At 40.1% G+C, this 27,143-nt stretch overlaps 4 protein-coding genes across 4 annotated transcripts; 2 read left to right on the top strand and 2 right to left on the bottom strand.

The window, feature by feature from the left end:
• Nucleotides 1-1,674: 1,674 nt before the first annotated feature.
• Nucleotides 1,675-5,933, bottom strand: LOC146694197 (extracellular calcium-sensing receptor-like). The gene is made up of 12 exons (XM_085478845.1): nucleotides 5,756-5,933; nucleotides 5,478-5,605; nucleotides 5,237-5,389; nucleotides 4,923-5,123; nucleotides 4,552-4,688; nucleotides 4,200-4,443; nucleotides 3,929-4,059; nucleotides 3,654-3,750; nucleotides 3,408-3,531; nucleotides 2,819-3,291; nucleotides 2,641-2,721; nucleotides 1,675-2,031 (listed from the first exon to the last, which is right to left on the bottom strand). Exons 1-12 carry the CDS (start codon nucleotides 5,931-5,933, stop codon nucleotides 1,675-1,677), a joined length of 2,304 nt encoding a protein of 767 aa, XP_085334971.1.
• Nucleotides 5,934-9,548: 3,615 nt separating this feature from the next.
• Nucleotides 9,549-11,297, top strand: LOC146694198 (extracellular calcium-sensing receptor-like). Its single transcript, XM_085478705.1, has 4 exons — nucleotides 9,549-9,740; nucleotides 9,878-10,099; nucleotides 10,198-10,321; nucleotides 10,447-11,297. Exons 1-4 carry the CDS (start codon nucleotides 9,549-9,551, stop codon nucleotides 11,295-11,297), a joined length of 1,389 nt encoding a protein of 462 aa, XP_085334831.1.
• A 480-nt stretch (nucleotides 11,298-11,777) lies between these two features.
• LOC146694199 (uncharacterized) lies at nucleotides 11,778-14,665 on the top strand. The gene has a single exon (XM_085478706.1). The coding sequence runs from the start codon at nucleotides 11,778-11,780 to the stop codon at nucleotides 12,471-12,473; it is 696 nt and encodes a 231-aa protein (XP_085334832.1). The 3' UTR covers nucleotides 12,474-14,665.
• A 7,609-nt stretch (nucleotides 14,666-22,274) lies between these two features.
• LOC146694200 (extracellular calcium-sensing receptor-like) lies at nucleotides 22,275-26,854 on the bottom strand. Its single transcript, XM_085478846.1, has 12 exons — nucleotides 26,665-26,854; nucleotides 26,387-26,514; nucleotides 26,149-26,301; nucleotides 25,861-26,061; nucleotides 25,497-25,633; nucleotides 25,118-25,337; nucleotides 24,850-24,980; nucleotides 23,866-23,962; nucleotides 23,582-23,705; nucleotides 22,986-23,458; nucleotides 22,821-22,901; nucleotides 22,275-22,622 (listed from the first exon to the last, which is right to left on the bottom strand). The coding sequence occupies exons 1-12, from the start codon at nucleotides 26,852-26,854 to the stop codon at nucleotides 22,275-22,277; spliced, it is 2,283 nt and encodes a 760-aa protein (XP_085334972.1).
• Nucleotides 26,855-27,143: the final 289 nt, after the last annotated feature.

The raw sequence follows: 27,143 nt of genomic DNA on the forward strand, positions 1-27,143 counted from the left end.
TTAGCTTTTATTTGTTGGATGGATGGCTTGCTTCCTGTATTACTTGCTCTTAATAGTAACCATTAATGCTGTTCATTAATGCATTAAAAAGACAAACATAACAAAAATGAAGGGGGGGAAATCACAATTGACTGACATAGACAAAAATAAAAGTTAGAGCATTAAAAAAATTTACTTTAGAAAATAGGTTGCTATTTAATCAAGTTTAAAGAAATGCTTGGCTCATGTTAGAAGTGAATTTTTATCTTTAATACAGGTGTACATCATTATTTATATATTTCACAAATACCTCAAAATTTTAAACACACATTTTTACACATTCTACTATAGAAATAGGTGTTGTAGAATAAAGCTACGGAAGATAAGGCCACACCCACCCAATACCAAATGGAAATTTGGTTCACTGTGTAAAGAGCAGGGGGTTCTGCTCTTATTACTGAAAGATGACCTGAGGGATGGACCCCGGCACGTTTTGCTGTGATACTGGATTGTTGGTGGGCTCTTTTAAAACTATCTGTGCTCCCAAATGTCTCTCTCCAGAACCCAGAAAGATCACCAACCTCCTACAACCTCAAAGTTTTCAACTTCAGTTATAGAGTCAGCACCAGCTATTGCAGAGTCGGAACAGACTCCATTTCCCCAGTGTCAGTCTGAGCTTTCCCAGTTGGAGAGGAGGACACCTGCCTCTGTTATCAATTTCCAGAAAAGTTTTATTGCCAGTCTCTTGGTAAGATCACCACTTTGCTTTGCCTCCTGGTGATCCTCCGAAACACCGCTGTCAGTCTCCAGTTAGTTATTCAGTGTTGAGTGTTTCTTGACTAATTCAAATACATTATTATATAATAATATTTTAGCTTTGTATTGACTAAGCTGTAGGTAAATTATATTATAATAACTGGAGTACAGTGTACAAGTAGATAAAGTGCATAAATATGTATTATAACAAGAGGCTTATTTTATATTTTGAAGACATATAGCTGTTCCGCAGTGAATGTCTAGAAAAGAATATTAGTGGTATAGACTTAATAACTGGGTTAATTTATTTAAAAATTTGTCTATGCTGACCGAAAAGAAAAGACACATCATGAGGAAAATCCATCCATCCATTCATCCATTCACGTCCACTTATCCTTTTCAGGGTCGCTGGGGGTGCTGGAACCTATCCCAGCTGTCATAAGGAAAACGTCCAAGGTTATTTAATGTATAACATTTCTTATAATTCTTTATTTGTATATAGGAAAAAACACATTGTGAAAATCTTGAGAGGTGTTGTCAACAGACATCATATTTAGTCTTTTATTTTAGAGAAGTAAATGGTTTCTGTGTTTAAACTTCAATAAATTTTAAAATAGAGCAAAAATGTTTGTGCAGTATCAACATCAATTGGGAGTTCATAATACAATAACTAAATTAGACAATTAACCTGTTTCCAAATGTTTAAAAAAAAAATAAAATAAACAAAAAAAAAAACGCTTCTCTATGGTGGCTTAACCCTCCTGTTCAGATTGTCTAACATTTAAACAATGCTCCCTAAAGGACAGAGTAAATGCTGAAATCAAGGTTACATTGGAAAGTAAAAGCTTTTAACAATAAGGTAATGATCATATGGCATTTTATTTTTTCCACATTAAAATATTATAACTGTACTCTCACAAACACTGAGAATATAAATGTTCATCTTTGATATTTCCCAGTCATGCCTTTCTTAATATTCCTTTCAGGGTGCAGTAAAATGATGTAACATTTGGGCACAAAAATACAAAGTAACAACCCAAAACTGGATGCTAAGATAGCAAATATTTCCACTGCCACAGAAAATTTCCCAGGAGAACTGACATAAGCTGGAATGAAAGAAATCCACACAGCCCAGAAAATCAGCATGCTGAAGGAGATGAACTTTGCTTCGTTGAATGTGTCCGGTAGCTTTCGTCCAAGAAATGCCAGGAGAAGACAGGCAAAGGCGAGCAGGCCAATGTAACCAAGGAGCAGGTAAAACCCAGGAGGCCATGGCTCTTTACACTCCACAACAATCTAAAGATGTCCAGAAATTTGTTAGAATGGATTTTGAGAGATGGTACATTTTAGGTGATTATAATTATTTACTCTTTTGTGTCTACTTTACCCATTAAAGTGCCACTGTATATGATTTTATTATGTTGATGGTTAATGACAATATGAAAATAAATACAAAACCAATTCCCAAAGAGTTGATTATAAAAAAATGTAAATAAGGGTAGATGAAAGAATTTAATTTATGAATCTTATAGATTAAAACATACTAACACTTTATTCACAGTAGAACATATAGAATTATTTAGAAAATATATTGAATCTTTAAACTGATCACATGTACCATTTTAGCTTATTTTAAATTTAATGACATAAATACATTTCACAAAATTTGGGACAGGCCTACTTATAGTGGCTATGACATCGTCAGTGTATTCAGATGTATATCTGAAATTGCAAGAAATGTTGTTCCTCCCATCCCAATGTTTTTCAGATACAAAATTAGCAAAATGTTTTTTTGGTTGTTTTTTCTTTGATTAAAAATATATATTTGAAAAATATTTCCCATGTCCGTTTACAATATTTTGGGCAGGCTGTGTAAGAAAATACAGAAACAGTTTTCTTACTCACTTTTCCAGTTATAACTTGGTAGTTTGAATTCCTAAATGGAAAGGGAGGTGCACCCAACACCCAGCCAGTAGAGAGACAAATCTAAAGGTTGGGGTAAAACAACAGAAGAACACAATCTAACACTATACAATGTAAACAAACTGATGTGAAAGTTGCAGACATTTTTTCTCCCTTTCACCTGAGGAGCTGTAGTGCACAAGATCAAAATCCTCTGCTGGAATGTACCAAACAGCATACGACCCCTGGAAACAGGTACATTAGTCTGGAAAGCCAGGAGGACCACAATAGTCTTAACAAGGAGGCAGGACAAACACAGGACAAAGCTGATCCCAAATGCTGCCTGGCGGAGCCTACATGTCCACCAAGACGGCTGACCAATGAACACCAGACAACACAGGAAACAGAGCTTGAGTGACAGGAGAAGCAAGAAACTTATTTCTGAATTGTTGGCCTTGACGATGGGTGTAAAGCGGAAACTGTGAAACACAATGGTGATGATGGTGGTCAGTATGAAACCCAGCAAGGTAATTGCTACCAGGATGATTCCCATCGTGTCACTGAAAGACAGGAATTCTTCTTCGCCTGCAACACATTTCACTTTTTCTTTGTCTGACCAGAAGTACTCAGGACATTTAATACATTCAGTGGAACCTTTGAAAACACAGAGCACAGAAATATGCATGTAAACAGTCAGAAACTATTCATTACATATCTGTAATTTTAAATAACTTTAATAGCATTTTGGAAAAAAAAATTATATGGGCTACCGGTCTGGTTGCTGATCTCTCCATCTGCACAGGGCAAACAATCAAAGCAGCATTTGGGCTCTCCTTGGCGTGTGGCCTGCCTGCTGCCAGGGGGACATGGAGCACTACACTGAGATACAGGAACCTGAACAAGAAACAGAAAAAAGATATAATAATGTGAATCAATAGGTTGTTTGACATGGTTACCAAAGACTTTTCACCATGTAAAGTAACATAAATAATAGGTTTGGGATAACTATGACCTGCCTGTGACTGTCTTGTTGTCCATACTATAGTGTTCTTCAGTATCTGCAGCTGTTGTCCTTGCTGAGCTGAACCGTCATAATTTCCTACCTTGACAAAACTAGTAGAAAAAAGAAGAGATAATTTCAATGCAATGCAGTCAGTCAAAACAATAAATGTAAAAACATTACATTAAAAAACAATATTGGTATCCTTAAATGTATACAACAAGTGTAGTTCTTGACTTATGGTCATCTTCACAAAAAGTTAAAAAGTTAGCTTGAAGTATGGCATTTCACCTAATTTCATTCTTGCTGTCCTTCTGCCAGTTAATGATGTCATAGAGAGGGACTGGCTCTCCATTGGAGTCAAAATATACTTTCTCATCAAACTGGTTGGTGAAATTCACCATTTTCAGATATTGAAGAAACTACATAAAAAAGATTTTTAAAAAAATGTTAATAAAAACTGATACAAATTCATCATGAAATAAAAAAAAAAACCCAAACATGTGAAGCTTGATTAACATATTTAACATTATTTGACATACAAATGAACTTATTCAGCTACCTGACCGTTTGTAAATGAGTTGTGCATCTCACACAATCCCCCGGTAGGTCCTGTTGAGTTACAGTTTAAGAAAGTGTGCAGAGCATGGGCAACGGCATACACAGCTTTATACACATTATAGGATATTCGGGCCTGAGATACATCACTATAACTGCTATCTGTGTAACTCAGATCCTCTAAACCTGTGCATACAGTTTTTTTCAGAGCGCCTTCATTACTTTTATCAACAGACATATTAAATGAACTTTGCCCAACAGTAAGCCCGACCATGAAACCAAAATTGTTTTGAGAGCCTAGTTTGTAGTTTTTCAAAGCATTAGTTTCATATTCTTCACTTTTGTCTCTTTCAAACTCTAGCTTACAACCAAAATATTCTTCCCAGAACACATTGACCAACTCCATTCCTGGTTTTGGAGATGGTCGGACATTCAGAAGAAACTCTTTCAAGCCTGGGATGCTGACTCCAGGGAAGGAGAAACCCAGTGTTCCCTCTAGAAGATTATGGAAGTCAGGAGTGGTCAGCTGATTAGCGGCCATCCAGGCTTCGCTGACTACCCATTGTATCCCTGTCATATTTCTCTGAGTAAGCTGGATGAAACAGAAAGAAATTATGATTAATGTGAAAACAATTAATTTGAAATACCTATCTTTTCATAATATAGCTTAAAACACTACAAAATGTGTCACAATATAGGGAAAGCCACAGAAAACTGAGATACTTACTTCTGAAAACAAATCTATCAAATTTACTTCTTTGGCAAATACCACCACAACCCGAGCTGTTGACCTCTGGAGTTTGTCTGCCATTTTTTGTATCTCAGCGACTGTGGGTGATGTCGGGATCGTGAGATGAAATGCCACACACCCACCTTGTTGTCCAAACTGAATAGAGAATGCTTGGATACCATAAAGACTGTAATCATCCTGAAATGTATCCCCAAAAAGAACTTGTAAGTCATGTCTGTGTATATTAACGATTCTTTTTGTGCCCTGTATATGACTGATTAGCTGGAGATTTATCAAAGTCTTTATCTCACCGTAGCTCCTATTGTGCCCACCCAGAACCAGCCAAAGAAAGTAACAAGCTTTACGAGACCTCTAACTTGAAAGAGATCACTTGGCACAGTTCTCAAGAATGATGGGTACAAATGCTTGTCAGTAAGACAGCTACAAGTGGCAAAATAACTCACCTATAAGGAGACAGGTTATTTTATGATATTGAATTAAAACAAACTCTAAACATAAATTATTATTAAACGTGATTACGCAATTTATTACCAGAGGTATGTTGAAAGGGCCAAGCGTGTGAGCTACAGCTCTTGTAGGGGTAGATGATGCAAGACCAATCACAGCAGGCACCGGAGAATAATTCAGACAGGGGGAATACTCCCTTGTCTTCATTTCTACTGTTAATTTTTCTTTCATGTAATTTTCTGCGTCTTTAAGAGTCCTAGGCTTTGACATGTTAACTTCAGCATGTCTTTTTTCTACAGAGAAAAGGATCCCAGGCTTCCTTTTTATCCCTGCCATGTTTAATCCCTTCATTTGAATTCTGCTGTTTTCAGTTTCTGCTGTTTGTTTCACAGTTTTGGAGTAACTGATTAAGGAAAAAAGTGCTTGGAGACTGGTGTGGACATGGTCACAGCTGTCCATAATTCTGTAGCCTAGTTTAACACCTGGTAATAGGCTTGAATTACGATTAATTTCATCCACAGTGAAAACCATGGTCATCATCCAGCGAAACGCTATATGGTCAAAGCTGACAAAATATAAAGAATTAAAATGAATAAATTATCTAAAGTGATACAGAAATCACAGGAATATTATCAAAAACCCAAATCTTTTTTCTCTTTCTTTTTTGTTTCTAAACATTGAAACTTTGAAAGAAAAAAATAAGATAGAAATATTAACACTCACCCACTGCAAGATGTAACTTGAGGTTCACTGTTGTAACTGTACTCTGGCTTAGATGCAACATAATGCAGAGGGAAAAATCCTCCAATCACAACGTCACCATCTGAGTGCAAGGCTACGGGCTTGCTGCTGGCCAGTTTTGTACACTCAGGTAAACTGAAATCCTCACTTTTCACTTCCCCTTTCCGTAAACCACTCAGTGGTTCTCTCACAGCCTCTTCTTTCCTCATAACATCTCCCTCCATCCTTTTTGGTTTTCTTTCAACTACAGTTTGAGGAACATCAGAGAACATGATACAAACAGGATTTAAAAAGAGATAAAAAAGCAGCCAAAGACAATTACTAAAAAGGATTGAATGCATCTTCTGTTGTATAAAAACTTTGTGTGCTGAAAACAGTTTCCTGGCTTTGGTTTTCTAACATACTCCGTAAAAGACTAATGAGGAGAGTTAAAAACTCAATGCATTTGTCAGTACATTTTTTCATATGAGTCATCATGAGATTAACCAATCAGAGTGACACAGACACATGGGAGAGAGGATAGCTCAACATGTACTCAGCAAAAGTTAATGTCTTCATCTCATTATATTTTTTAGAAAACCCAAGTGAAGTCACACTCCACAAGTGCCATAATGTTTTGTTAATGTTTGCTCAGCTATGGTTCTATGGCCAGATGCACAGCAGAAATCATGCAGTGAGCTAAACACTAGGTACAGAAAGTGTTATGGTAGCTAAATGCGGTCCAAATGTTACAGGACACCTGACACCTCATACTATAATGTGGTAATATTATAACTGTAGCAACAGGTGTTTGTTTTTTTTTGTTTTTTTATTTATTTATTTATTTTTTCTTTTTGTTCCATTTGGATCTTTAGCCATCAGAATTGTTGTCTTAAGGCCAAGAAAGATGTCAAGCGGATTTATTTTACCAAGTGGATCATCATGGCCTTTCTATATTGGTCCATTTGATTGACCTTTATTATAATTATGTATTTATTTTATTTTATTTTCGGTTGCTACAAACGGGACAGACATGACTGGGGGACAGGACAGGGAGAAAGAATGAAATAAAGAGAGGGAGAGAAAGAAAACCAAAGGGGAGAAGAGACGGTGAGAAGGGGGGGGAAGAAAGAAAGAAAAACAAACAAAACACCTGGATCACCTGTATGGAGAGAGAGAAAAAACAGAAGAGAAAACAAACAAAAAAAAGCAACATAATAAATACAGCACCATCACAATAAACTAGCTAGCAGAAAATAACAGTAGATACTAAATATTAAACGCTATTGTGCAGCACGCAAGATAGACAGCGCACAATGTGCTTTGAGGCAGCAGCCACGAAAGGTGTAGTCCGTGTCTGTGAACACCCGTGTGTACACCTGTGTGCACACCTGTGTGGATCAGCATGCTTGTATTCCAAAGGTTTCTGCATGTAACGATCTGCTAGGGAGTGTGGGGAGCCATAGCCCTGTCCCCCAGGGCATGAAGCAGGTATGGAGGAGATCCAGGCTCCAGACATCCAGAGGCCTCAGAGTACGAGGACCCGAGGAGGACCATCAAAGGGGGAGGAACCGTGCCACCCTCCTGGGAAGAGCTGAGTAGAACCCCAAAGGAGAGGTCACCCAGCAGCTACGGAGCAGAGGCCAAAGGGGGTTGCAGTGGCGTGCCTGCGGGCTCTGCCGGCAGCCAGCTGTGCCAGAGAGGACCGAGCTTCAGGCCCAGAGGCCTGAGGGCACCCCACCCCCTGGAAGGGGCCCAGCCAGGCCACAGGCACCAGGCCCTGCCAATCGGCCACCAGGAGTGAGCCGGTACATACGTGAGCACCCAGCCCCAGTCGACAAGAACCACCAACACACCAACGTCTGAGGGCATCAGCCACCGGCAGGGAGTGTGGTGAGGGGAGATAGGCATCCGTACTTTGGAAGGGATGAGATGTACCCAGAGAGGTTGAGTCTAAGACCCAACCTGACATATAGACACAGACGAACAGGCGCACGCGGACACAAACGTGCATTCCCACCACCATATACACAACCAAATACTCAGCACTCACCCAACGTGTAGACAGACACAAATAACATCTTTTAACATCTGCAGGAAGCTCCTGAGGATGTTTTACCAGTCGGTGGTTGCTGGAGTACTTTTCTATGCTGTGGTGTGCTGGGGGAGCAGCACAGCAAAGAGGGACTCATCCAGGCTGGAGAAACTGATCAGGAAGGCTAGCTCTGTGGTCGGCATGAAGCTGGACACTCTGGTGACAGTGGCAGAGAAAAGGACATTAAAGAAACTGATGGACATTATGAACAATGCTGGGCATCCTCTGCACACGGCCATAAACAATCAGAAGAGTCTGTTCAGTGACAGGTTGCTTCTCCCCAAGACAAGAACTAACAGACTTAAAAACTCCTTTGTCCCACACGCCATCAAACTGTTTAACTCCTCTCTGGAGGGGAGAGGGAGGGGAAACAGGAGGACAAAGGAGGGGGGAACAACTAAGCTGTAGTGCCTCTTCACCTCACTGTACAATACCTTGTGCAATACTTTTTGTAAATAGTCAACAGTGCAATAGACTCAATACTTGAAATGTGCAATTCACTTGTATTTTTATTTTTTATTCCTATTTATTCTATTTATCCCCTTTGTATATTTTATTTATATTTGTCTCTGTATTTATATATGTGTGTGTGTGTGTGTGTGTGTGTGTGTGTGTGTGTGTATATATATATATATATATATATATATATATATATATATATATAACAATTCTGTAACTGTAACTTCGGTCGTTGCTGTGCTTTTTGGAAGTCGAATTTCCCAGAGGAACCCACCCGAGGGATTAATAAAGTTCTATCTTATCTCTTATCTTATCTTAAATAGACACTGCACAGACAGTCACACTCCCCAAACATACTCTATATCCCAGGTCCAGGTACCCCCGCCCTCAGAGGGGCACCTAGACCCAGGAGATGTAACCCTTCTCTCTGGGGTGGAGGCAAGCGGACCACCTCCTTATCTGCAGTAGCAGGGAGGCCCCGCATCCCAGACCCCAGTCTGACGGCTAGCACCTCCTCCCAGCCCCCCAGCCCTGACAGCTAACAGAACCGGGGTGAGTGAAGACCTCAAACCTCCCTACGCCCGCTCATATGTAGTGTTGCTGTGTGCTGTTCTAAAGTGCATTTAAAACTCAGGAGAGCATGGTACTAGCTTCCTCTCAGAGAGCAGCACGGCTCTTCCCGAAAGCCCTTAGTTTCTAAATCCATTTAAAATTGAGGGTAGGGTAGATAGATCGAATTTCACCATTGGGACTGTTCTGATTTACTATCAGTGATAAATGCTAACTTGATTGGTTAAATGCATCAAATAAGAGAGGTCTGAAATTTGTTTTGACTTTTAATAGTATAAACATCTGTTCATGTTTTAGGTGCTGTTGGAGACATGAATATGTGTAATGGAACTGAAGATATAAAGAATCTCCAAAGCCAATACACTGACACATCTCAGCTCAGAATTACTAACATGGTGTACAAGGCTGTGTATGCAATAGCACATGCCATCCATAATGCAGTGTGCCATGGAAAAAATGTCACAGCTCAGTGTAGAAAACTAACCAAGTTAGAGTCTAAACAGGTCAGTTGAAATGAACAAGTCCGTTTAATGTTTTTTGTTATCTCTAATGTACATTGAATGAACTCAAATGTGAATTAATTTTTGCTGTTGTTCTTTCTTTCTTTCCCCTCCCTTTTTGTGTTTTTACAATTTCACAGGTTTTGACTCAGATGAAGAAAGTAAATTTTTCCCGAAACAGATATGATGTGTCATTTAACGCTAATGGGGATCCTGTGGCTATTTATGAGTTGGTTAACTGGCGGAAAAGTGAGACTGGCATAACTGAGATAGTAACTGTAGGGTTGTATGATGCATCACTGCCAGCAGGCCAGGAGTTCCAGATTAACAGAAGCATAAACTGGATGGAGGGTAGCACAAAAGTAACGAGTAAAAGGACAAGAGTTTGGCAAATAAGACTTTGGTTAACATAATGATAGCAAAAATTTGCAGTTATTATGTAGCCTCTATGTCTTGACAGGTGCCAGTGTCAGTGTGCAGTGGCAGTTGTTCTCCAGGAACTCGTAAAGTGCTGCAGAAAGGAAAACCCATCTGCTGCTATGACTGTATACCGTGTCCTGAGGGAGAGATAAATAATATTACAGGTAAAATAAAATTTTTGCCCATGCATGTAAAATGTGATAGGGTGGATATCTACAATAATATGAATGATTAAAATATTACAATTCTTATAATTCTTGTTTTTAATTTATGTATTTATTTCAATCAGATTCGGCTGATTGTTTACCATGTCACAAGGAATTCTTGCCTAATAGAAAGAGAGACACTTGTATCCCTAAGCCTGTAGAATTTCTTTCATTTCAAGACCTCCTAGGAATTATCCTGGCTACACTCTCAGTTCTGGGTGCTTGTCTGGCCATTATGACTGGGGCTGTATTCTTTCATCACAGGACATCTCCAATTGTCCGAGCCAACAACTCTGAGCTGAGCTTCCTGCTGCTCATCTCACTGACTCTGTGTTTCTTATGTTCATTAACTTTCATTGGAGCACCATCAGAGTGGTCCTGCATGCTGCATCACACTGCATTTGGGATCACCTTTGTACTCTGTATCTCCTGTGTACTTGGGAAAACTATAGTGGTTTTAATGGCTTTTAAAGCGACACTTCCAGGTAGCAATGTCATGAAATGGTTTGGTCCTCCACAACAAAGAATGACCGTTGTGTCTTTCACCTTTATTCAAGTTTTAATATGTACTGTATGGTTGGTACTTAGCCCTCCATTCCCAATTAAAAATCTAACCACATACAAGGAGAAGATCATCCTGGAATGTGCATTAGGCTCCCCTGTTGGCTTCTGGGCTGTTCTCGGCTACATAGGCCTACTTGCTGCCTTTTGTTTTGTTTTAGCTGTCTTAGCCCGCAAATTACCTGACAATTTTAATGAAGCCAAGCTTATCACCTTCAGCATGTTGATATTCTGTGCAGTGTGGATCACCTTTATCCCAGCATATGTCAGTTCTCCTGTGAAATTCACTGTAGTTGTGGAGATTTTTGCCATTCTGGCCTCCAGCTTTGGACAGAATCATGCCAAGCAGCTGTCGGGGAACACAGGAAGCTGAGTTAAACATCTGCAGCCCAGGATCCTCCAGCAGCCACCAGGCCCAGGATCCTCCAGCAGCCACTAGGCCCAGGATCCTACTGCTCCACCAGGCCCAAGATCCTCCAGCAGCCACTGGGCCCAGGATCCTCCAGCAGCCACCAGGCCCAGGCTCTTCCAGCAGCCACCAGGCCCAGGCTCTTCCAGCAGCCACTAGGCCCAGGATCCTACTGCTCCACCAGGCCCAGGCTCTTCCAGCAGCCACCAGGCCCAGGATCCTCCTGCTCCACCAGGCCCAGGCTCTTCCAGCAGCCACCAGGCCCAGGATCCTCCAGCAGCCACCAGGCCCAGGCTCTTCCAGCAGCCACTAGGCCCAGGATCCTACTGCTCCACCAGGCCCAGGATCCTCCAGCAGCCACTGGGCCCAGGATCCTCTAGCAAGGCACCACCAAGTAAATCAACAGTGACAAGACGGTGAACGGAGCGAGCAAGACAACAAGCAATGGGGCCTAAGAGAACACCGAACGCCGATGAAATTGAGGACATCAAAAAGTCATTGGACTTTCTAACCGAGGAAACATCGGCTATCAAGCTACAACAGAAATATATCCTAGACTTAGTCGAGGAAATAAGGTCGCTACGTAACCAGAATGCAGAGAAGGAGAAACGGATCGTCTATCTGGAGAGCAGGGTCGCGGACCTGGAGCAATATACCAGAATGAACGACGTGATCATCACAGGGCTGTACATAAAACCCCGGTCATATGCTCGGGCTGTGACTGCTGGCAGTAAAGAGGAGCAAGGAGATCTGGATGGGAGCTCTGCGGAGCAACAAGTAGCTGGTTTCTTGCAGTCGAAAGGGATCGACCTGGACTGTAATAACATCGAGGCATGCCACCCCTTGCCCAGGAGAAATGCTAGTGATAAACCAGCTATCATCATAAGATTTGTAAACAGGAAACACAAGAATGCACTGCTGAAGCAGGGGAGGAAACTAAAAGGATCGAACGTCTACATGAATGACCATCTAACCAAATCCAATGCTGACATAGCGAAGAAAGCACGATACCTAAAGAAACTGGGTAAAATTCAGAACACCTGGACTGCAAACTGTAAAATATTTATAAAGCTCAACGGTACACCGGAGGAAGCCAAGGTGCTGGTCATCAAATGCATCCAGGATCTGGAAAAATATTAACAGGTCACTTGACTACAAAGGCAAGGAGCGGGACAAACAATCTACAGTCATCAAAGCAGGTAATAGAAGACAACAACGGAAGCTAAAGCGTAACGTATTCAAGGATGAAACAATCAATTAATTCATTATCTGGGAATTATACATTGCTACCACAAAGGATTGCTAATCAGGAGATAAATTCACCAGTAAACACGGAATACAAAACACACTTCACAGAGCAGGACATTGATCCAGAACTGAACTTTTTTAACATCAAAAATACCTGCTACTATCATACTGAAGAACAATTCAACAAAACTGTCAAGGTCGACGGCAAAATATCTATAATCCACTTTAATAGTAGAAGTTTATATGCAAATTTTCACAAAATAAGGGAATATTTAAGCAAATTTACACATCCATTCAGTGTGATTGCAGTATCTGAAACATGGATTAATAAACAGAAAGGAGAGGACTTTGTAATAGATGGATATGAATTAAATCTTACAAATAGAAAGAATAAGAATGGCGGTGGTGTGGCCTTGTTTGTGGATAAAAATTTAAAATACAAGATGGTAGAAAAAATGACGGTGGCGGTAGATAATATATTAGAGTGTGTAACAATAGAAATTAGTATGGGAAAAGAGAAAAATGTCATTGTAAGCTGTATATATAGAACACCAGGTTCTAATATTGAAATTTTTACGGAGTGGGTAGATAAAACATTCATTAGGACAAATCAAAAAGTCATGTTCATTTGTGGGGATTTTAACATAGATCTACTAAATCCAAACAAGCAGAGAGCGACAGAGGAATTTATTAATACAATGTATAGCTTGGGACTTTTTCCAGTGATCACTAAGCCCAGCAGGATTACAGCACAGTCGGCAACCCTAATAGACAATATATTTACTAATGAAATAGAAAATAGAACCATAAGTGGTCTCCTAATTAATGACATCAGTGATCATCTACCTGTTTTTATAGTGTATAACAGCAATTACAGGAAGGTTAAACAGCAAAACACAATAAAATACAAACGAGTGAGAACAGAAGAGTCAATAAACGCATTCAAAAGTGATTTACTCAAGCAAGAATGGGAGATGCTGTATAAGGAAAAAAATATTGATAAAGCTTATGAGATTTTTTTAGGAAAATTTAAACTGTTATATAATAGTCATTGCCCAGTAAAGAAATATAGTAAAAAACAAAAATATGCAGAGTGCCCATGGATTACAAAAGGATTGCAAAATGCATGTAAGAAGAAAAATACCTTATACAGAGAATTTATAATGAACAGAAGCACAGAAGCTGAAAATAAATACAAGAAATATAAAAATAAATTAACGAGTATTTTAAGGTCATGTAAAAAGGAATACTATGAAAAATTACTGATTATGAATAAAAATAATATTAAAGGGATCTGGAAAACATTAAATACCATCATCAAAAAGGGCTCGGGGCAGGCAGACTATCCTTCGTATTTCGCAAATAATGATAGAAATATTACTAATATGAGAGATGTGGTAAATGAGTTCAATAAATTCTTTGTAAGTGTTGGGCCAGACTTGGCTGAAACAATTCCTGATATAACAGATTCTGTAGAGAAAGAAACTAGACTCATTGACCGCAATCCTCATTCAATGTTCTTAACGGTGGTGGAAGAAATGGAAATCATTGATATTGTTGGGAAATCACAAACAAAAAACTCTACAGACTCTGACGACATTGATATGGAAATCGTTAAGAGAGTGATAGAGGGCATTTCCAAACCCTTAACACACATTTGCAATTTGTCCTTACAAACTGGTGCATTCCCAAAACAAATGAAAACAGCTAAAGTAACACCACTGTTTAAAAATGGTGACAGACACCAATTCACAAATTATAGGCCTGTCTCTCTACTTTCTCAATTTTCAAAAATACTGGAAAAAGTCTTTAGTAATAGACTTGACAAATTTATAGATAAACACAAAATAATAACGGATAGTCAGTATGGTTTCAGATCAAATAGATCAACATCATTGGCATTAATGGAACTGATCGAAAATATCACCAACAATATAGATAAAAGACAATGTATAGTTAGTGTATTCATTGACCTAAAAAAAGCTTTTGACACAATTAATCATGACATATTAGTTGATAAACTGGAGTACTACGGCATTAGAGGAGTGGTGTTAGAATGGGTAAAGAGTTATTTGAGAGACAGGCAGCAATTTGTGAAAATTGGGGAATATCAATCAGAGTGTATGGACATTGTTTGTGGAGTTCCGCAGGGGTCAGTATTGGGACCAAAGCTGTTTATCCTCTATATCAATGATATATGCAGAACATCAGATATACTACAGTTTATTCTATTTGCAGATGATACAAATATTTTTTGTGCTGGAGAGAACTTACATCAGCTTTTGGAAATTGTCACACAAGAAATGATTAAACTGAAAACATGGTTTGATAGAAATAAGCTATCATTAAATTTGGAAAAAACTACATTTATGTTATTCGGAAATTGTAAAAAAGATGCAGGAGCAAAATTATTAGTAAACAATGTTGAAATAGAGCAAGTTTCGGATACAAAATTTCTGGGTGTGATAATAGATAACAAAATCTGCTGGAAACCTCACATAAAGCATATACAAGCCAAACTGTCAAGAAGCATCTCCGTACTAAGTAAAGTTAAATATTTTTTGCCTTCCAAATCACTCCGGGTACTTTATTGTTCACTTATATTGCCATATTTGGAATACTGTGTGGAAATTTGGGGAAACACATATAAAACTGCACTTCAACCAATATGTAAAATTCAAAAAAAAGCAATCAGGATGATTAATAAAGCAGGATTTAGAGACCATACTAACATCATGTTTTTGAAATTAAAAATACTGAAGTTTATGGATCTTATAAAATATAAAACTGCAAAAATTATGTACAAGGCCAGATACAATATGTTACCAGGAAATATACAGAGGATGTTCTATGACAGAGAAGGAGACTATGAATTGAGGGGGAAATTGAATCTAAGGATTCTTAAAGCACGGTCAAAGGTTAAAACCTTTTGTGTCACTATTTATGGGGTAAAACTGTGGAATAGTTTTACTATAGATCTACAGCAATGCTCAGGAATTAGTAAGTTCATGAAAATACTTCGAAAACTGATTTTGGAAGAATATGATACCGATAAAGATGATCACCCATTGTATGTATAAAAATATCAAATTATATCCAAATTATATCAGTCACGGTAGCCAAGTTTATATAGGTTCTCCTCGTGTATCGTGTGAAGTATGTGATGATGGGAATTAGGTGAATTAGGTGGGATCAATAAGATGTTGAGCAGGGGTAGGAATTAATAAGTATGTTCATACTTCTTCCTACTCCTTTTCAGACCAAACATTGTTACATTATGTCAGACGATTTTGTTTTATTTCATTATATATTTTTTGTTTATCTGAACACATACGTGTGTGTGTGTGTATATCTACATATATATTCGTATCTGTAAATGAAAATATATGTAGTGTGTATATATTGTTTTTTGTTTTATATGTCTGAAACAAATAAAGATACAATACAATACAATACAATACAATACTAATGCTGTGTATATTTGCTCCAAACAGAACACCAAGAAATATGTCATGACTAATGAAAGAAATCTCCGTCCCGGATCATCCGTGGATCGGGTTTCCTCCGAGGCGTGGGCACCTATAAGCAGAGTTTTGTCTTTACCCTATAAGATTCAAAATCATTCAAAGTAACACTCAGGTATGCCATTCAGCAGGTTAGGTTCAGCGCCGGGAGTAGCTTGGGAGAACAAGGAAACACAGACTGCTTCAGGTTGCTTTCCCAAAATCAACTCAAAGGTTTATTCATCAGACAACAGTTTATATAGAGGAAAAAAAAGGTTCGTGTGTCAGCAGATTCTCAGTTCAAACCGGTACAGATCAAATAAGGAAGCGTCTTCCTGCCCTCTGAGCAAAGAAGTATCCTTTGTATAGTTTATCAGTTCAGCTACAATTTATGATCATCCCAGCGAAATACACTCCTAGACATAGGATACAGAGTTCTTTCATTAGTGATTTCTGAAACAAACCACCTGGCCTTTAACAAACCCTTTTCTAAGAGATAAAGAAGGGAGGATGGGAGTAAGGAAGTGGTCTCGTCTCTGTGGTATTTTCGACCTTGGGGTACCAGCCTGTGAGTCTTACACATCAATTCTTGGGTCACAGAGAAAGAGAAAAACAACTAGTAAATGGGCCTTATTGAGTAACAGTTTTCCTGTATAATATCACTATAAAACAATATCCTGTAAATGCTACCATGGTATCAAAATATCACAACAACTAAGGATAGGATTTAGAGGTTTCACACTTAAAATGGCAACAGTAGTTTCAAAATATACACCTTCAACACAATCAGCAAATCACTTGATTTTCAGTTTTAAGTGAAATCAAATATTTACGTTAAGATTTTCAAAATGTCAATTTTTGAAACATTTACTATTTTTCAATGCAATTGATTAAGGTCAATTTTTTTTCAAGGCACAAAAATAAAAGTCACATTTCATGATAACAGTATCTTGTTCTGAGTCCTTTTTTTTTAAGTTGTTTGATATTGTTTGAACCATCCCTCTGCAGATGATCAGTTAGCTGTTTTGCAACTACTCTTTTAAGAATTTTTTCGATAAAACGGAGGTTAGCCCATAATTAGCTAAGACAGCTGGATCAAGTGAACATCATATCAAGCAAGCCCTGAGTAAATGTGATTATACCATCTGTACATTTGTCAAATCTGGGAAGGCACCTAAAGAATGCTCCAGGCAATAAAGGAGAGAAGAAGGACAACTGCTACCTAAGTGAAAACCCCTAAGTGCCAGGAGATTTGCCATGATTTATACATCGGGGAAATCAGACATCCTCTGGTTAAGCGGATGGCACAAAATAGAAGAGCTACTTTTAATGATGAGAATTTTCACATCCTGGATAGGGAAGAACGCTGTTGGAGCGAGGAGTCAAGGAGGCCATTTATGCAAAAAGGGAAAGAACATCTCTGAATTGAGGAGGAGGCCCAAGGTTACATTTTTCACCATCTTACAATGCTGCGATTGCAACCATTCCCCAACTCATTAGTGGGGAGTGGTCATTACCATTTGCATATTAACTGATGTCACAGTCCTTAGCTTCGGTAACATCTGCCTCTCTCTCAGGTGGAGGAAGATCTCAGCCTGGGTGTTTATTGTCTTATGTAGTCTGGAAGATGAGTGGATGGTGGGGTGGGTGCAGTTTTCTCTGTGGTGGGGTTGGGTGGACTGTCCCGGGCTCTGTGGGGCCGGGCGGCGCTGCTGCACTGGGCCCCGGTCTGGATGGGCCTGGGCCCCCTTTCCCTGGCGGGTCGCGGAGTGTGGGGGTGCCTACTGGGGTCAGCGGGGGAGCTGGCCCCAGGGAGGGGTCACTTGCCCCTCCCTTCCTTCCCTCCCCATCTCCAGCTGCCTCCCTCTTCCCGCTCCACCACAACCACCCACACATGCAGGGCCTTGGAGTAGGGGTATGTCACCAGGGTACCCCCCCCCCCCCTCTGTCCCCTTCTGGCTGCCTCTGCCTCAATTTTATCCCACAACTTAGACATTCACATTACTCACACTCTCATTACACATACATATAGGATCTTGGGGGTGGGCACGATACACGGAGTCCAAAGTACCATCAGGGTGTACACCCCACCCCTGGCATCGTTGCCCACCTCTCAATTTTAAATACACATAGACATTGAGGGCTAGCAGGAGGGACCATGCGCTTACCTGCTGCTCTCTGGCAGGTAGCTCCAAGCCCTCCTGGGTTTTAAATGCACCTTAAAACACACATGCATCAACACTACAATGAGCGGGTGGAGGGAGGTTTGGAGTCTTCTCTCACCCCCATTCTCTGCGACCTGCTGGAGCAGGGGGGCTAGGGGGAGGAGTTGGCCGTCCGACTGCGGTCTGGAGTGTGGAGCCTTCCTGCTGCTGCGGAGTCGGGGCGGTCTGCCTTCCCCCACCGCAGGGAAAAGGGAAACACCACCTGGGTCTGGGTGCAGTTCCCCCCTCCAGGGGCGGGGGCACCTAGACCCGGTTTGTAGAGTACGCTTGGGGAGTGTGATCGTGTGTACAACGTCTCTTTATGTCTGTCTCCACGTTGGTTGAGTGTGGAGTAAGTGCATATGAGAGCATGAGGGTGGGAATGGATGTTTGTATCTGTGTGTGCCTGTATGTCTGTGTCTATATGTCAGGTTGGGTGTCAGGCGCCACCTCTCTGGGGACATCTCAGGCCCTCCAAGGTTTGGAGGCCTATCTCCCCCTACCACCACTTCCCCTGCCAGTGGCGGACCCCCTCAGACATCGGTGCGTTGGTGGTTCTTTGTGTCCGGGGATGGGCGTCCAGGTACACACCGGCTCACTCCTTGGCGGCTGCTTATCGGGGCCTGGAGCCTGGGGCTCGCTCGGGCCACTTGGGAGACTCGGTCACTCAGGCGCAGCTGGCTGCCGGCGGAGCTCACGGGCGCGTCACTGCAACTCCCCCTGGCTTCTGCTCCGCGGCTGCTGAGTGAGCCCTCATCTGGGACTCTCCTCAGCTCTTTCCGGGACAGTGGCGCAGCTGCCCCTCTGTTGGTCTTCCTTGGTCTCTTGTGTTCTGGGGGCCTCTGGATGTCTGGAGTTTTGATCTCCTCCACACCTGCTTCATGCCCTGGAGGACGGGGCTGTGGCCCCCCCACACCCTCTAGCAGATTATTACATGAAGGAACCTTTTAAAAAACAAAAAACAAGCGCGTCCATGCTCACAGGTGTACACACGGGTGATCACACCCACAAACTACACCCTTTTTGGCTCCTACCTCAAAGCACACTGTGTTCTGTTGATCTTATGTGCTGCACAATAATGTTTAACATTTAGTATTTACTGTCATATTCCCATATATCATTGTGATGTTGTTTATTCTATTACTCTTGTTCTCTTCTGCTTGCTTTCTTTTTTCTTTCTCAGCAGGTGACCCAGGTGATTGATATATGCATTTTTTTTTCTCTGCCCGTTCTGTTGGTTTTTGTCTTTTGCCCTTCTCCCCCGTCCCTCTTCTCAGCTGTTTTTCTTTCCCTCTTTCTTTCTCCCCTTCTTTCCCCCAGTCAAGTCTGTCCCGTATTCAGTAAGTGAAAATAAAATAAACAATAAAAGGTGAATCAAATGGACCATTACGGCAAGGCTGGGATGGTCAGTTTGGTAAAGTAAATCCGTTGGGCATCTTTCTTTGCCTTTAGACAACAATTCTGAGGGCAAAAGAGCCAAAAGGGACAGGCCAAAAAAAAAACAAAAAAACAAAAAAAAACAACAACATCTGCCTCTCTGACATCAAGTTAAGGGAGTCCAGCTCTATCCCCACAACAGTACTGGCCTTTTGGATCAGTTTATTGAGTCTGTTGGCATCTGCGATTCCTCAACCTGCTGCCCCAGCATGCAACAGCATGGCACTGGCCACAACAAACTCATAAAACATCCTGAGCATTGCCAACACATGTTAAAATTGAGGGTAGGGCACCAGTGCCAGAGGTGGGTTGGAGTACACCGACCATCCTCTGGATGCTGTAAAATGTGCCCACCCCCAAGGCCCTATATGTATGTGTTATGTGAGAGTGTGAGTAATGTGGATGTCTCGGTTGCAGAATAAAATTGAGGCACAGGCGGCCAGAAGGGGACAGAGGAGGAGTGCCTCCCCTGCACCCTGGTGACATACCTGCACCCCAAACCCTGCGTGTGTGGGTGGGTGTGGTAGAGCGGGAATAGGGAGGCAGCTGAGGATGGGGAGGGAAGAAAGGGACGGGCAAGTGGCCCTAAAATTGTCAGGGCTCTGTGTGCGGGCAGGCGGAGAGGAGGATCCAAGCGTAGGACTCGAACACAGAATTGTGAATCAGAACCTTAGCTTTATTGCTGACATGAAAACCAAACGTGAAGTGACCACTGAAACCGGAGACCAGGAACACACAGGCATAATCTGAGGGTACAACACGACACTGAGCACAGGAAAACACAGGGCTAATATACACAGGGTGGCAATCAGGGAATGGGCAACAGGAGGGAGACACAGCTGGGAGAGATCAGGGTAACGAGACGGGGGGGGGGGAACCAAGCTGCACACACTAACATAAGACAAAGACTTTCACAATAAAACAGGAAACATGAATTACTAAACAAGCACGCAGACTTGACACTGTGAGACAGACAGAAAATATTCTAGAGTCAAATGTGAGGCCAAATAGCTAAAGTTTGATCGAACCTCCTGATCAGGCTTTCCAGTCTGCCTTACCTCTTGGTCAATCTCTAAAATGCATTTGCTGTCATTAAAATAACTAGACAGTTATTTTAATGTTAAGGGTTTCTTCATCAGTTCTAATATATTTTGGATTTGAATGAACTGTGACAGTTGTATACAACTGATATTATAGTAAGTGTATTAAAGTGTACAACAAAATAAATATGTATAATCAGCTAAAAGGTATCCATATTTGGAGGTAATATAGAAATTCAACACTAAATATTCCTTTTAATTTCTCTGGTTACGTTTTTGAGAAAAGCCTTTCTTTAATTGCTAAATAACCTGCAACCTCGATTTGATGTCAACAACTGTAAAAACTAGACAAAACTCAAAATTTGGGGTAAATATTGACTCATTTATTCAATAAGCTGTATTTGAAAATCCCTCTGTGCTGAATGTTCTAACAGCAGGTAGAGCTGTGTACTGTGAACCAAATTAAACAGCTCATTGCTTACATTTTAAAAATGCTTTTTACAAAGCATCTTTTTTATCCAGTAATAGTTGAAGTAATATATATAGTATATATATATTGAAAAATAAATTGATTGTTACAGCCAATCAGTGCAATGAATAAATGGTCATAAACTGTGGCATTAAAAAAACAATCTTAAGAATTTTAACTTTAACAACATAGTTCCAGGTGTTTAGACATCCTTTTAGACAATTAAACCCAAAATCATTATTTGCAACTCAGAAGAACAACCTAAGAACCAGTCAGGTTGCCTAAAAATCATGTTTTTGACATATATAACAAAGAAACAGTTTTTCCCACACACAGATTTTAAGATTTAGGTATAAATGGCTAGAACTGGAACTTTTTATATCCACTTTTCACAGCTGGCTTGCCTGTATTGTTGCAGTGCTCTAAATCACTCAACTGCTTCCCATGTTACACATTTGGGCTGCAGTTAGAGCTTGTTCCACTCATGAGATCTGAAAGGAGCTGCAGGCTCCCTCTTACCAGAATCTGCAGATATCTCACACACACAAACACACACCGACACAGACACACACAGACACACACATACCAACACCAAGAACAGTCCAACATGCTAACCATGTTAGTGTTTAACACAGTGTTTGCCTCACTAGGCAGGGCTTTTGTTTTATCTAAGACGTGTGTGGACAGTACAGAGACTGTTGGTGGTTTAATCACTTTGGGGCTGACTGAATCCATGTGTAAGCAGGATCGTGTTGCACACAGTTGGGCTGTAGATGAGGTAGAAAATAATAGCTTTTAACAAATAATTTTAGTTAAAACAAGTAACAGAACTAACAAGAGAAGAAAAACATCCAGAATCACTGAAACATGTTTCAGATGATATTTTATTTACTTTCACATTCAAACATTATAAGTGATTACTACAGTATTAAACTTAAACACAACTGGGTTTTCCAACACAATAAACACAAAGTTTTTCTTTTTTTCACATTAAAATATAAGAATTTATTTTTTTTTACTCTGAAATAGAAATAAAAAATTCATCTTGAATATTTTCCAGTCATGCCTTTCTTGATATTTCTCTCAGGTCGTAGTAAAATAATGTAACATTTGGGGATGAAAATACATAGTAACAATCCAAAACTGGATGATAATATAGCAAATATTTCCACTGCCACAGAGAACTTTCCAGGAGAACTGACATAAGCTGGAATGAAAGAAATCCACACAGCCCAGAAAATTAGCATGCTGAAGGTGATGAGCTTTGCTTCGTTGCTTAGTTTTCGTCCAAGAAATGCCAGGAGAAGACAGGCAAAGGCGAGCAGGCCAATGTAACCAAGGAGCAGGTAGAATCCAGGAGGCCATGGCTCTTTACACTCCACCACAATCTAATATAATCTAACAATTAGTATGTATACAGAGAAATGGTTCATTTTATATGATTTATTTGTTTCTGCTCTGATGTCTACACTAATCACTGAAGTCCCCTTCTATAGGATTTGAAGACATCTTACTGTATAACTTAGTGATATTAACGTCCAAGAATAGAAATTGCAACAATTAGTGTTTTAGTACTTCCTACTCACTCTTCCAGTTGAAGCTTGGTAGTTTGGATTCCTGAATGGGAACGGAGGTGCGGCTAGCACCCAGCCAGCACAGAGACAAATCTGGAGCAGCATAAAATAATAGTTACAGAAAGTGGCTACAAAAACTGACATTATAATTTGCTGACAGTTTGATATCTTTCCCACCTGAGGAGCTGTGGTACAGATGATCAGAATCCTCTGCTGAGCTGTACCAAACAGCATCCGACCCCTGGAACCAGGTACATTAGTCCGGAAAGCCAGGAGAACCACAATGGTCTTAAAAAGGACGCAGGACAAACACAGGGCAAAGCTGATCCCAAATGCTGCCTGGCGGAGCCTACATGTCCACCAAGACGGCTGACCAATGAACACCAGAGAACACAGGAAACAGAGCTTGAGTGACAGGAGAAGCAAGAAACTTATTTCTGAATTGTTGGCCTTGACGATGGGTGTAAAGCGGAAACTGTGAAACACAATGGTGATGATGGATGTCAAGATGAATCCCAGCAGGGTGAGTGCAACCAGGATAATACCCATGGCATCATAGAAAGAGAGGAACTCTTCTTCCCCTGGAACACATTTCACCTTGTCTTTGTCTGACAAGTAGTATTCAGGACATTTTATGCAATCAGTGGAACCTTTGGGAGCAGAGAACACAAGACAACAAGACATATGTGGATTAAAATTCAGGAACTAATCAATATTTTTTCAATACTTTTTAACAGTGCAACATTTTCATTCTTTAATATGATATGGGCTACCAGTCTGGTTGCTGATCTCTCCATCTGCACAGGGCAAACAATCAAAGCAGCATTTGGGCTCTCCTCGGCGTGTGGCCTGCCTGCTGCCAGGGGGACATGGAGCACTACACTGAGATACAGGAACCTGAACAAGGAACAGAAAAAAGATATAATAATGTGAATCAATAGGTTGTAATATTTTCTTACTGAGTATTTGACATAGTTGATCAAATAATTTGCAACAGCTTAAAAATGTTTAATTTTAAGGTGGCATAAGAAATACATTTACAATAATTATAACCTACCTGCCTCTCTCCTTTTGTCCATACAATAGTGTTCTTCATTATCTGCAACTGTTGGCCATGGGGAGCTGAACCATCATAGCTTCCAACTTCTATAAATCTAGCTTAAAATATTTCAGAATAAAACCAAACCAAAGTTTTGGGTTATAAAGTAAATACCCATAACTTCTTGTTCATGGTTGTTGTAACAGACAGATCTTTCAAAGGGACATAAAAGACTTTGTCCACAGAAACCTATTCTAACAAAGTGTCACAGATTTAAAATTGTCCATGAATTCACAGTGCATTAGTTACACCCTTTTGAACACCCTCTACAGTGACAATAACAAATACATTTTAAAGATTAGAGTAAAAATCAATCATATATCTATATATGTATCTATATATGATTTTGATATGATATGATTGATTTTTATTGAAAAATGGCAAAATAGCTTGTGATAATGAAACACCCTGTGAAGTTGAGGCACACAACGATGTGTCCCGCTGGTAAAGTTTCCAGGCTGCCTTTCCTCATAGTAGCCATCCCTCAAGACTTTCTCCATTTGAAGAAATGCATTATCAGGGATTGTAACATCTAGTCCTTTTATTGAATTAAAAGATACAATGAGTGAAAGTGAAATGACAGTCTTTCCATGTTTGTAACATTATATTCGTTGCTGAAGCCTAAAGTGACCTCCCCAAAACTGTTTTTTGGTTTAGTTTCCTTCTTAACATTGAGCTGTTGGTTCTGTCACAAGTTAACCAACATAAACTATCATTGAACTATTAGCAGCAACCAATCTAGTTATGGACATTAAATTCTGTACCCGGAATGATTACACTACCTGCGCTATAAAAACTGTAATTTAAAACACCTATTTATTCACTCCAGCTTAATGGACAGTTAAATCTACGACAATTTTTAGAGTAGGTGTTCATAGTTCAAATTAGGATTAATACATACAGTATTTCACATGTAATGTTCACTTAAAAGTTATACTAAACCTCATTTTGTCTTTGCTGTCCTTCTGCCAGTTAATGATGTCATAGAGAGGGACTGGCTCTCCATTGGAGTCGAAATATACTTTCTCATTGAACTGGTTGGTGAAATTGACCATCTTCAGATGTTGAAGAAACTACATCAGAAGAGAATTATAAAAAATAAAATATTAAACGAAACAAACAAAAAATATATTTTTTAAAAATTACAAAATCGAAAGAAAAAAAAATCACATGAATTATGATTTGGATATTTTGTGATTGTTTCAATTACCTGACCATTCGAAAATGATCTGTGTTTCTCACACAACCCCTTATTATGTCCCACAGAGTCACAGTTTAAGAAAGTGTGCAGAGCATGGGCAACAGCGTACACAGCTTTATACACATTATAGGATATTCTGACCGGAGATACATCGCTATAACTGCTGTCAGTCTGTCTCAGATCCTCTGAACCTGTGCATACAGGTTTTGCCAAAGAACCTGCATAATTTCTATCAGCTGACATATTAAACAATCTTTTTGGTCCAACGGTAAGCCCAACCATATAGCTAGAATTGTTTTGAGAGCTTAGTTTGTAATTCAAAGTATCCATATAATTCAATCTTTCCAGAGTATTCACTTCATATTCTTTGGCTCTGTCTCTTTCAAACTCCAGCTTACACCCAAACTGCTCTTCCCAGAACATATTGATGAATTCCATTCCTGGTTTGGGAGAGGGTCGGACATTCAAAAGAAACTCTTTCAAGCCAGGAATGCTGACTCCAGGGAAGGAGAAGCCCAGTGTTCCCTCCAGGAGAAAGTGGAAGTCAGGTGAGGCCAGCCGGCTCGAGGTCACCCAGGCTTCACTTGCTATCCACTGTATCCCTGTTACATTCCTTTGAGCTAGCTGGAAAGGCAAACATAAACAACTGTGAAGACTATTCACGTATATACTTAAAAATACCCAAAATAGGATTTGTTACATTATTAATTAAGATGTTATTATTTACAAAATACATCAATCAAGATACTAACTTCTGAGAACAGATGCAATACATCTACTTCTGCAGTAATGACCACGACAACCCGAGCAGTTGAGCTCTCCAGCTTATCTGCCATTTCTAGTATTTCAACCGTTGTGGGTGATGCTGGGATAGAGAGATGAAATGCCACACATCCACCTTGCCTTCTAAACTGATTAGAGAATGCTTGGATGCCATAAAGGCTGTAGTCATCCTGAAATGTATATACAGAAAGCATTTATAAACCATGTTGCTGTCTAAAAGTGTCCCATTGTAGCATTTAAAAATGTTTTGGACTCACCGTAGCTCCTATTGTGCCCACCCAGAACCAGCCGAAGTAAGTGACAAGATTTACGAGACCTCTAACTTGAAAGAGATCACTTGGCACAGTTCTCAAGAATGATGGGTACAAATGCTTATCACTAAGACAGGTACAAGTGGCAAAATAACTCACCTAGAAGGAGAGCAAGTTCTTTCTATATTATTGAGACACAAACCAAACACATAACATTATTAAACAAAGTTGTACAGATAATTACCAGTGGTATATTGAAAGGTCCAAGTGTTTGAGCTACAGCTCTTGTAGGGGACGAGGATGCAAGACCAATCACAGCAGGCACAGGAGAATAATACAGACATGTGGAAGATTGTCTTGCCTTTATCTCTTCTGTTGCATTTACTTTTATGTCATTTTCAGTGTTTCCAAGATTGTGCTGAATTGCTGTCTTAACTTCAGCACTTCTCTCTTTCAGTATGGTTAGTATTTTTGACTTGGCTGTTATTGCCACAGTCTTTGATTGCTTAGTTTCAATACCACTGTTTTCAATTTCTGCTGTTTTTTCTCCCTCACTGCTAACAGCTTTTGAGTGAGTGAGCAAAGAATACAGAGCCTGCAGGCTGTTATGGATGTAGTTGCAGCTGTCCATAATCCTGTAGCCTAGTTTAACACCCGGTAACAGACTTGAATTATGGTTAATTTCCTCCACTGCAAACACCATTGTCATCATCCATCGAAAGGGTCTTTCATGAAAGCTGCAGACATTTTTTTTTTTAAAAAGTATTTAAATTTCTAGGCGCAGCCAAGTGGCGGAGGGCTTTCGCTTTGGTGGCCTCAGAATCTCATCTCTGATTTTTGCAGATGATGTGGTTCTGTTGGCTTCATCGGGTGAAGGCCTCCAGCTCGCACTGGAACGGTTCGCAGCCGAGTGTGAAGCAGCAGGAATGAGGATCAGCACCTCCAAATCTGAGGCCATGGTTCTCAGCCGGAAAAGGGTGGAGTGCCCACTCCGGGTCGGG

The sequence above is a fragment of the Copadichromis virginalis genome, linkage group LG14 (genome assembly GCF_057382275.1).
Source record: "Copadichromis virginalis isolate Kocher_CV1m ecotype Utaka linkage group LG14, C_Virginalis_male_GT1.1, whole genome shotgun sequence".
Taxonomy (NCBI): domain Eukaryota; kingdom Metazoa; phylum Chordata; class Actinopteri; order Cichliformes; family Cichlidae; genus Copadichromis; species Copadichromis virginalis.

What these genes read in the sequence shown, in the direction of transcription:
- LOC146694200 (XM_085478846.1), bottom strand. Translation starts at nt 26,854, where the DNA reads ATGATGACAATGGTGTTTGCAGTGGAGGAAATTAACCATAATTCAAGT. An exon ending in TCTGTACCACAGCTCCTCAG is followed by an intron (nt 22,902 to 22,985) that starts GTGGGAAAGATA and finishes ATGCTGCTCCAG; the next exon opens with ATTTGTCTCTGTGCTGGCTG. An exon ending in ACCAAGCTTCAACTGGAAGA is followed by an intron (nt 22,623 to 22,820) that starts GTGAGTAGGAAG and finishes AGATTATATTAG; the next exon opens with ATTGTGGTGGAGTGTAAAGA.
- LOC146694197 (XM_085478845.1), bottom strand. Translation starts at nt 5,933, where the DNA reads ATGATGACCATGGTTTTCACTGTGGATGAAATTAATCGTAATTCAAGC. An exon ending in AACAGCAGAAACTGAAAACA is followed by an intron (nt 5,606 to 5,755) that starts GCAGAATTCAAA and finishes AAAAATTAACAG; the next exon opens with TAGAAATGAAGACAAGGGAG. An exon ending in TGGGCACAATAGGAGCTACG is followed by an intron (nt 5,124 to 5,236) that starts GTGAGATAAAGA and finishes GATACATTTCAG; the next exon opens with GATGATTACAGTCTTTATGG.
- LOC146694198 (XM_085478705.1), top strand. Translation starts at nt 9,549, where the DNA reads ATGAATATGTGTAATGGAACTGAAGATATAAAGAATCTCCAAAGCCAA. An exon ending in GGATGGAGGGTAGCACAAAA is followed by an intron (nt 10,100 to 10,197) that starts GTAACGAGTAAA and finishes ATGTCTTGACAG; the next exon opens with GTGCCAGTGTCAGTGTGCAG. An exon ending in AGAGATAAATAATATTACAG is followed by an intron (nt 10,322 to 10,446) that starts GTAAAATAAAAT and finishes TATTTCAATCAG; the next exon opens with ATTCGGCTGATTGTTTACCA.
- LOC146694199 (XM_085478706.1), top strand. Translation starts at nt 11,778, where the DNA reads ATGGGGCCTAAGAGAACACCGAACGCCGATGAAATTGAGGACATCAAA.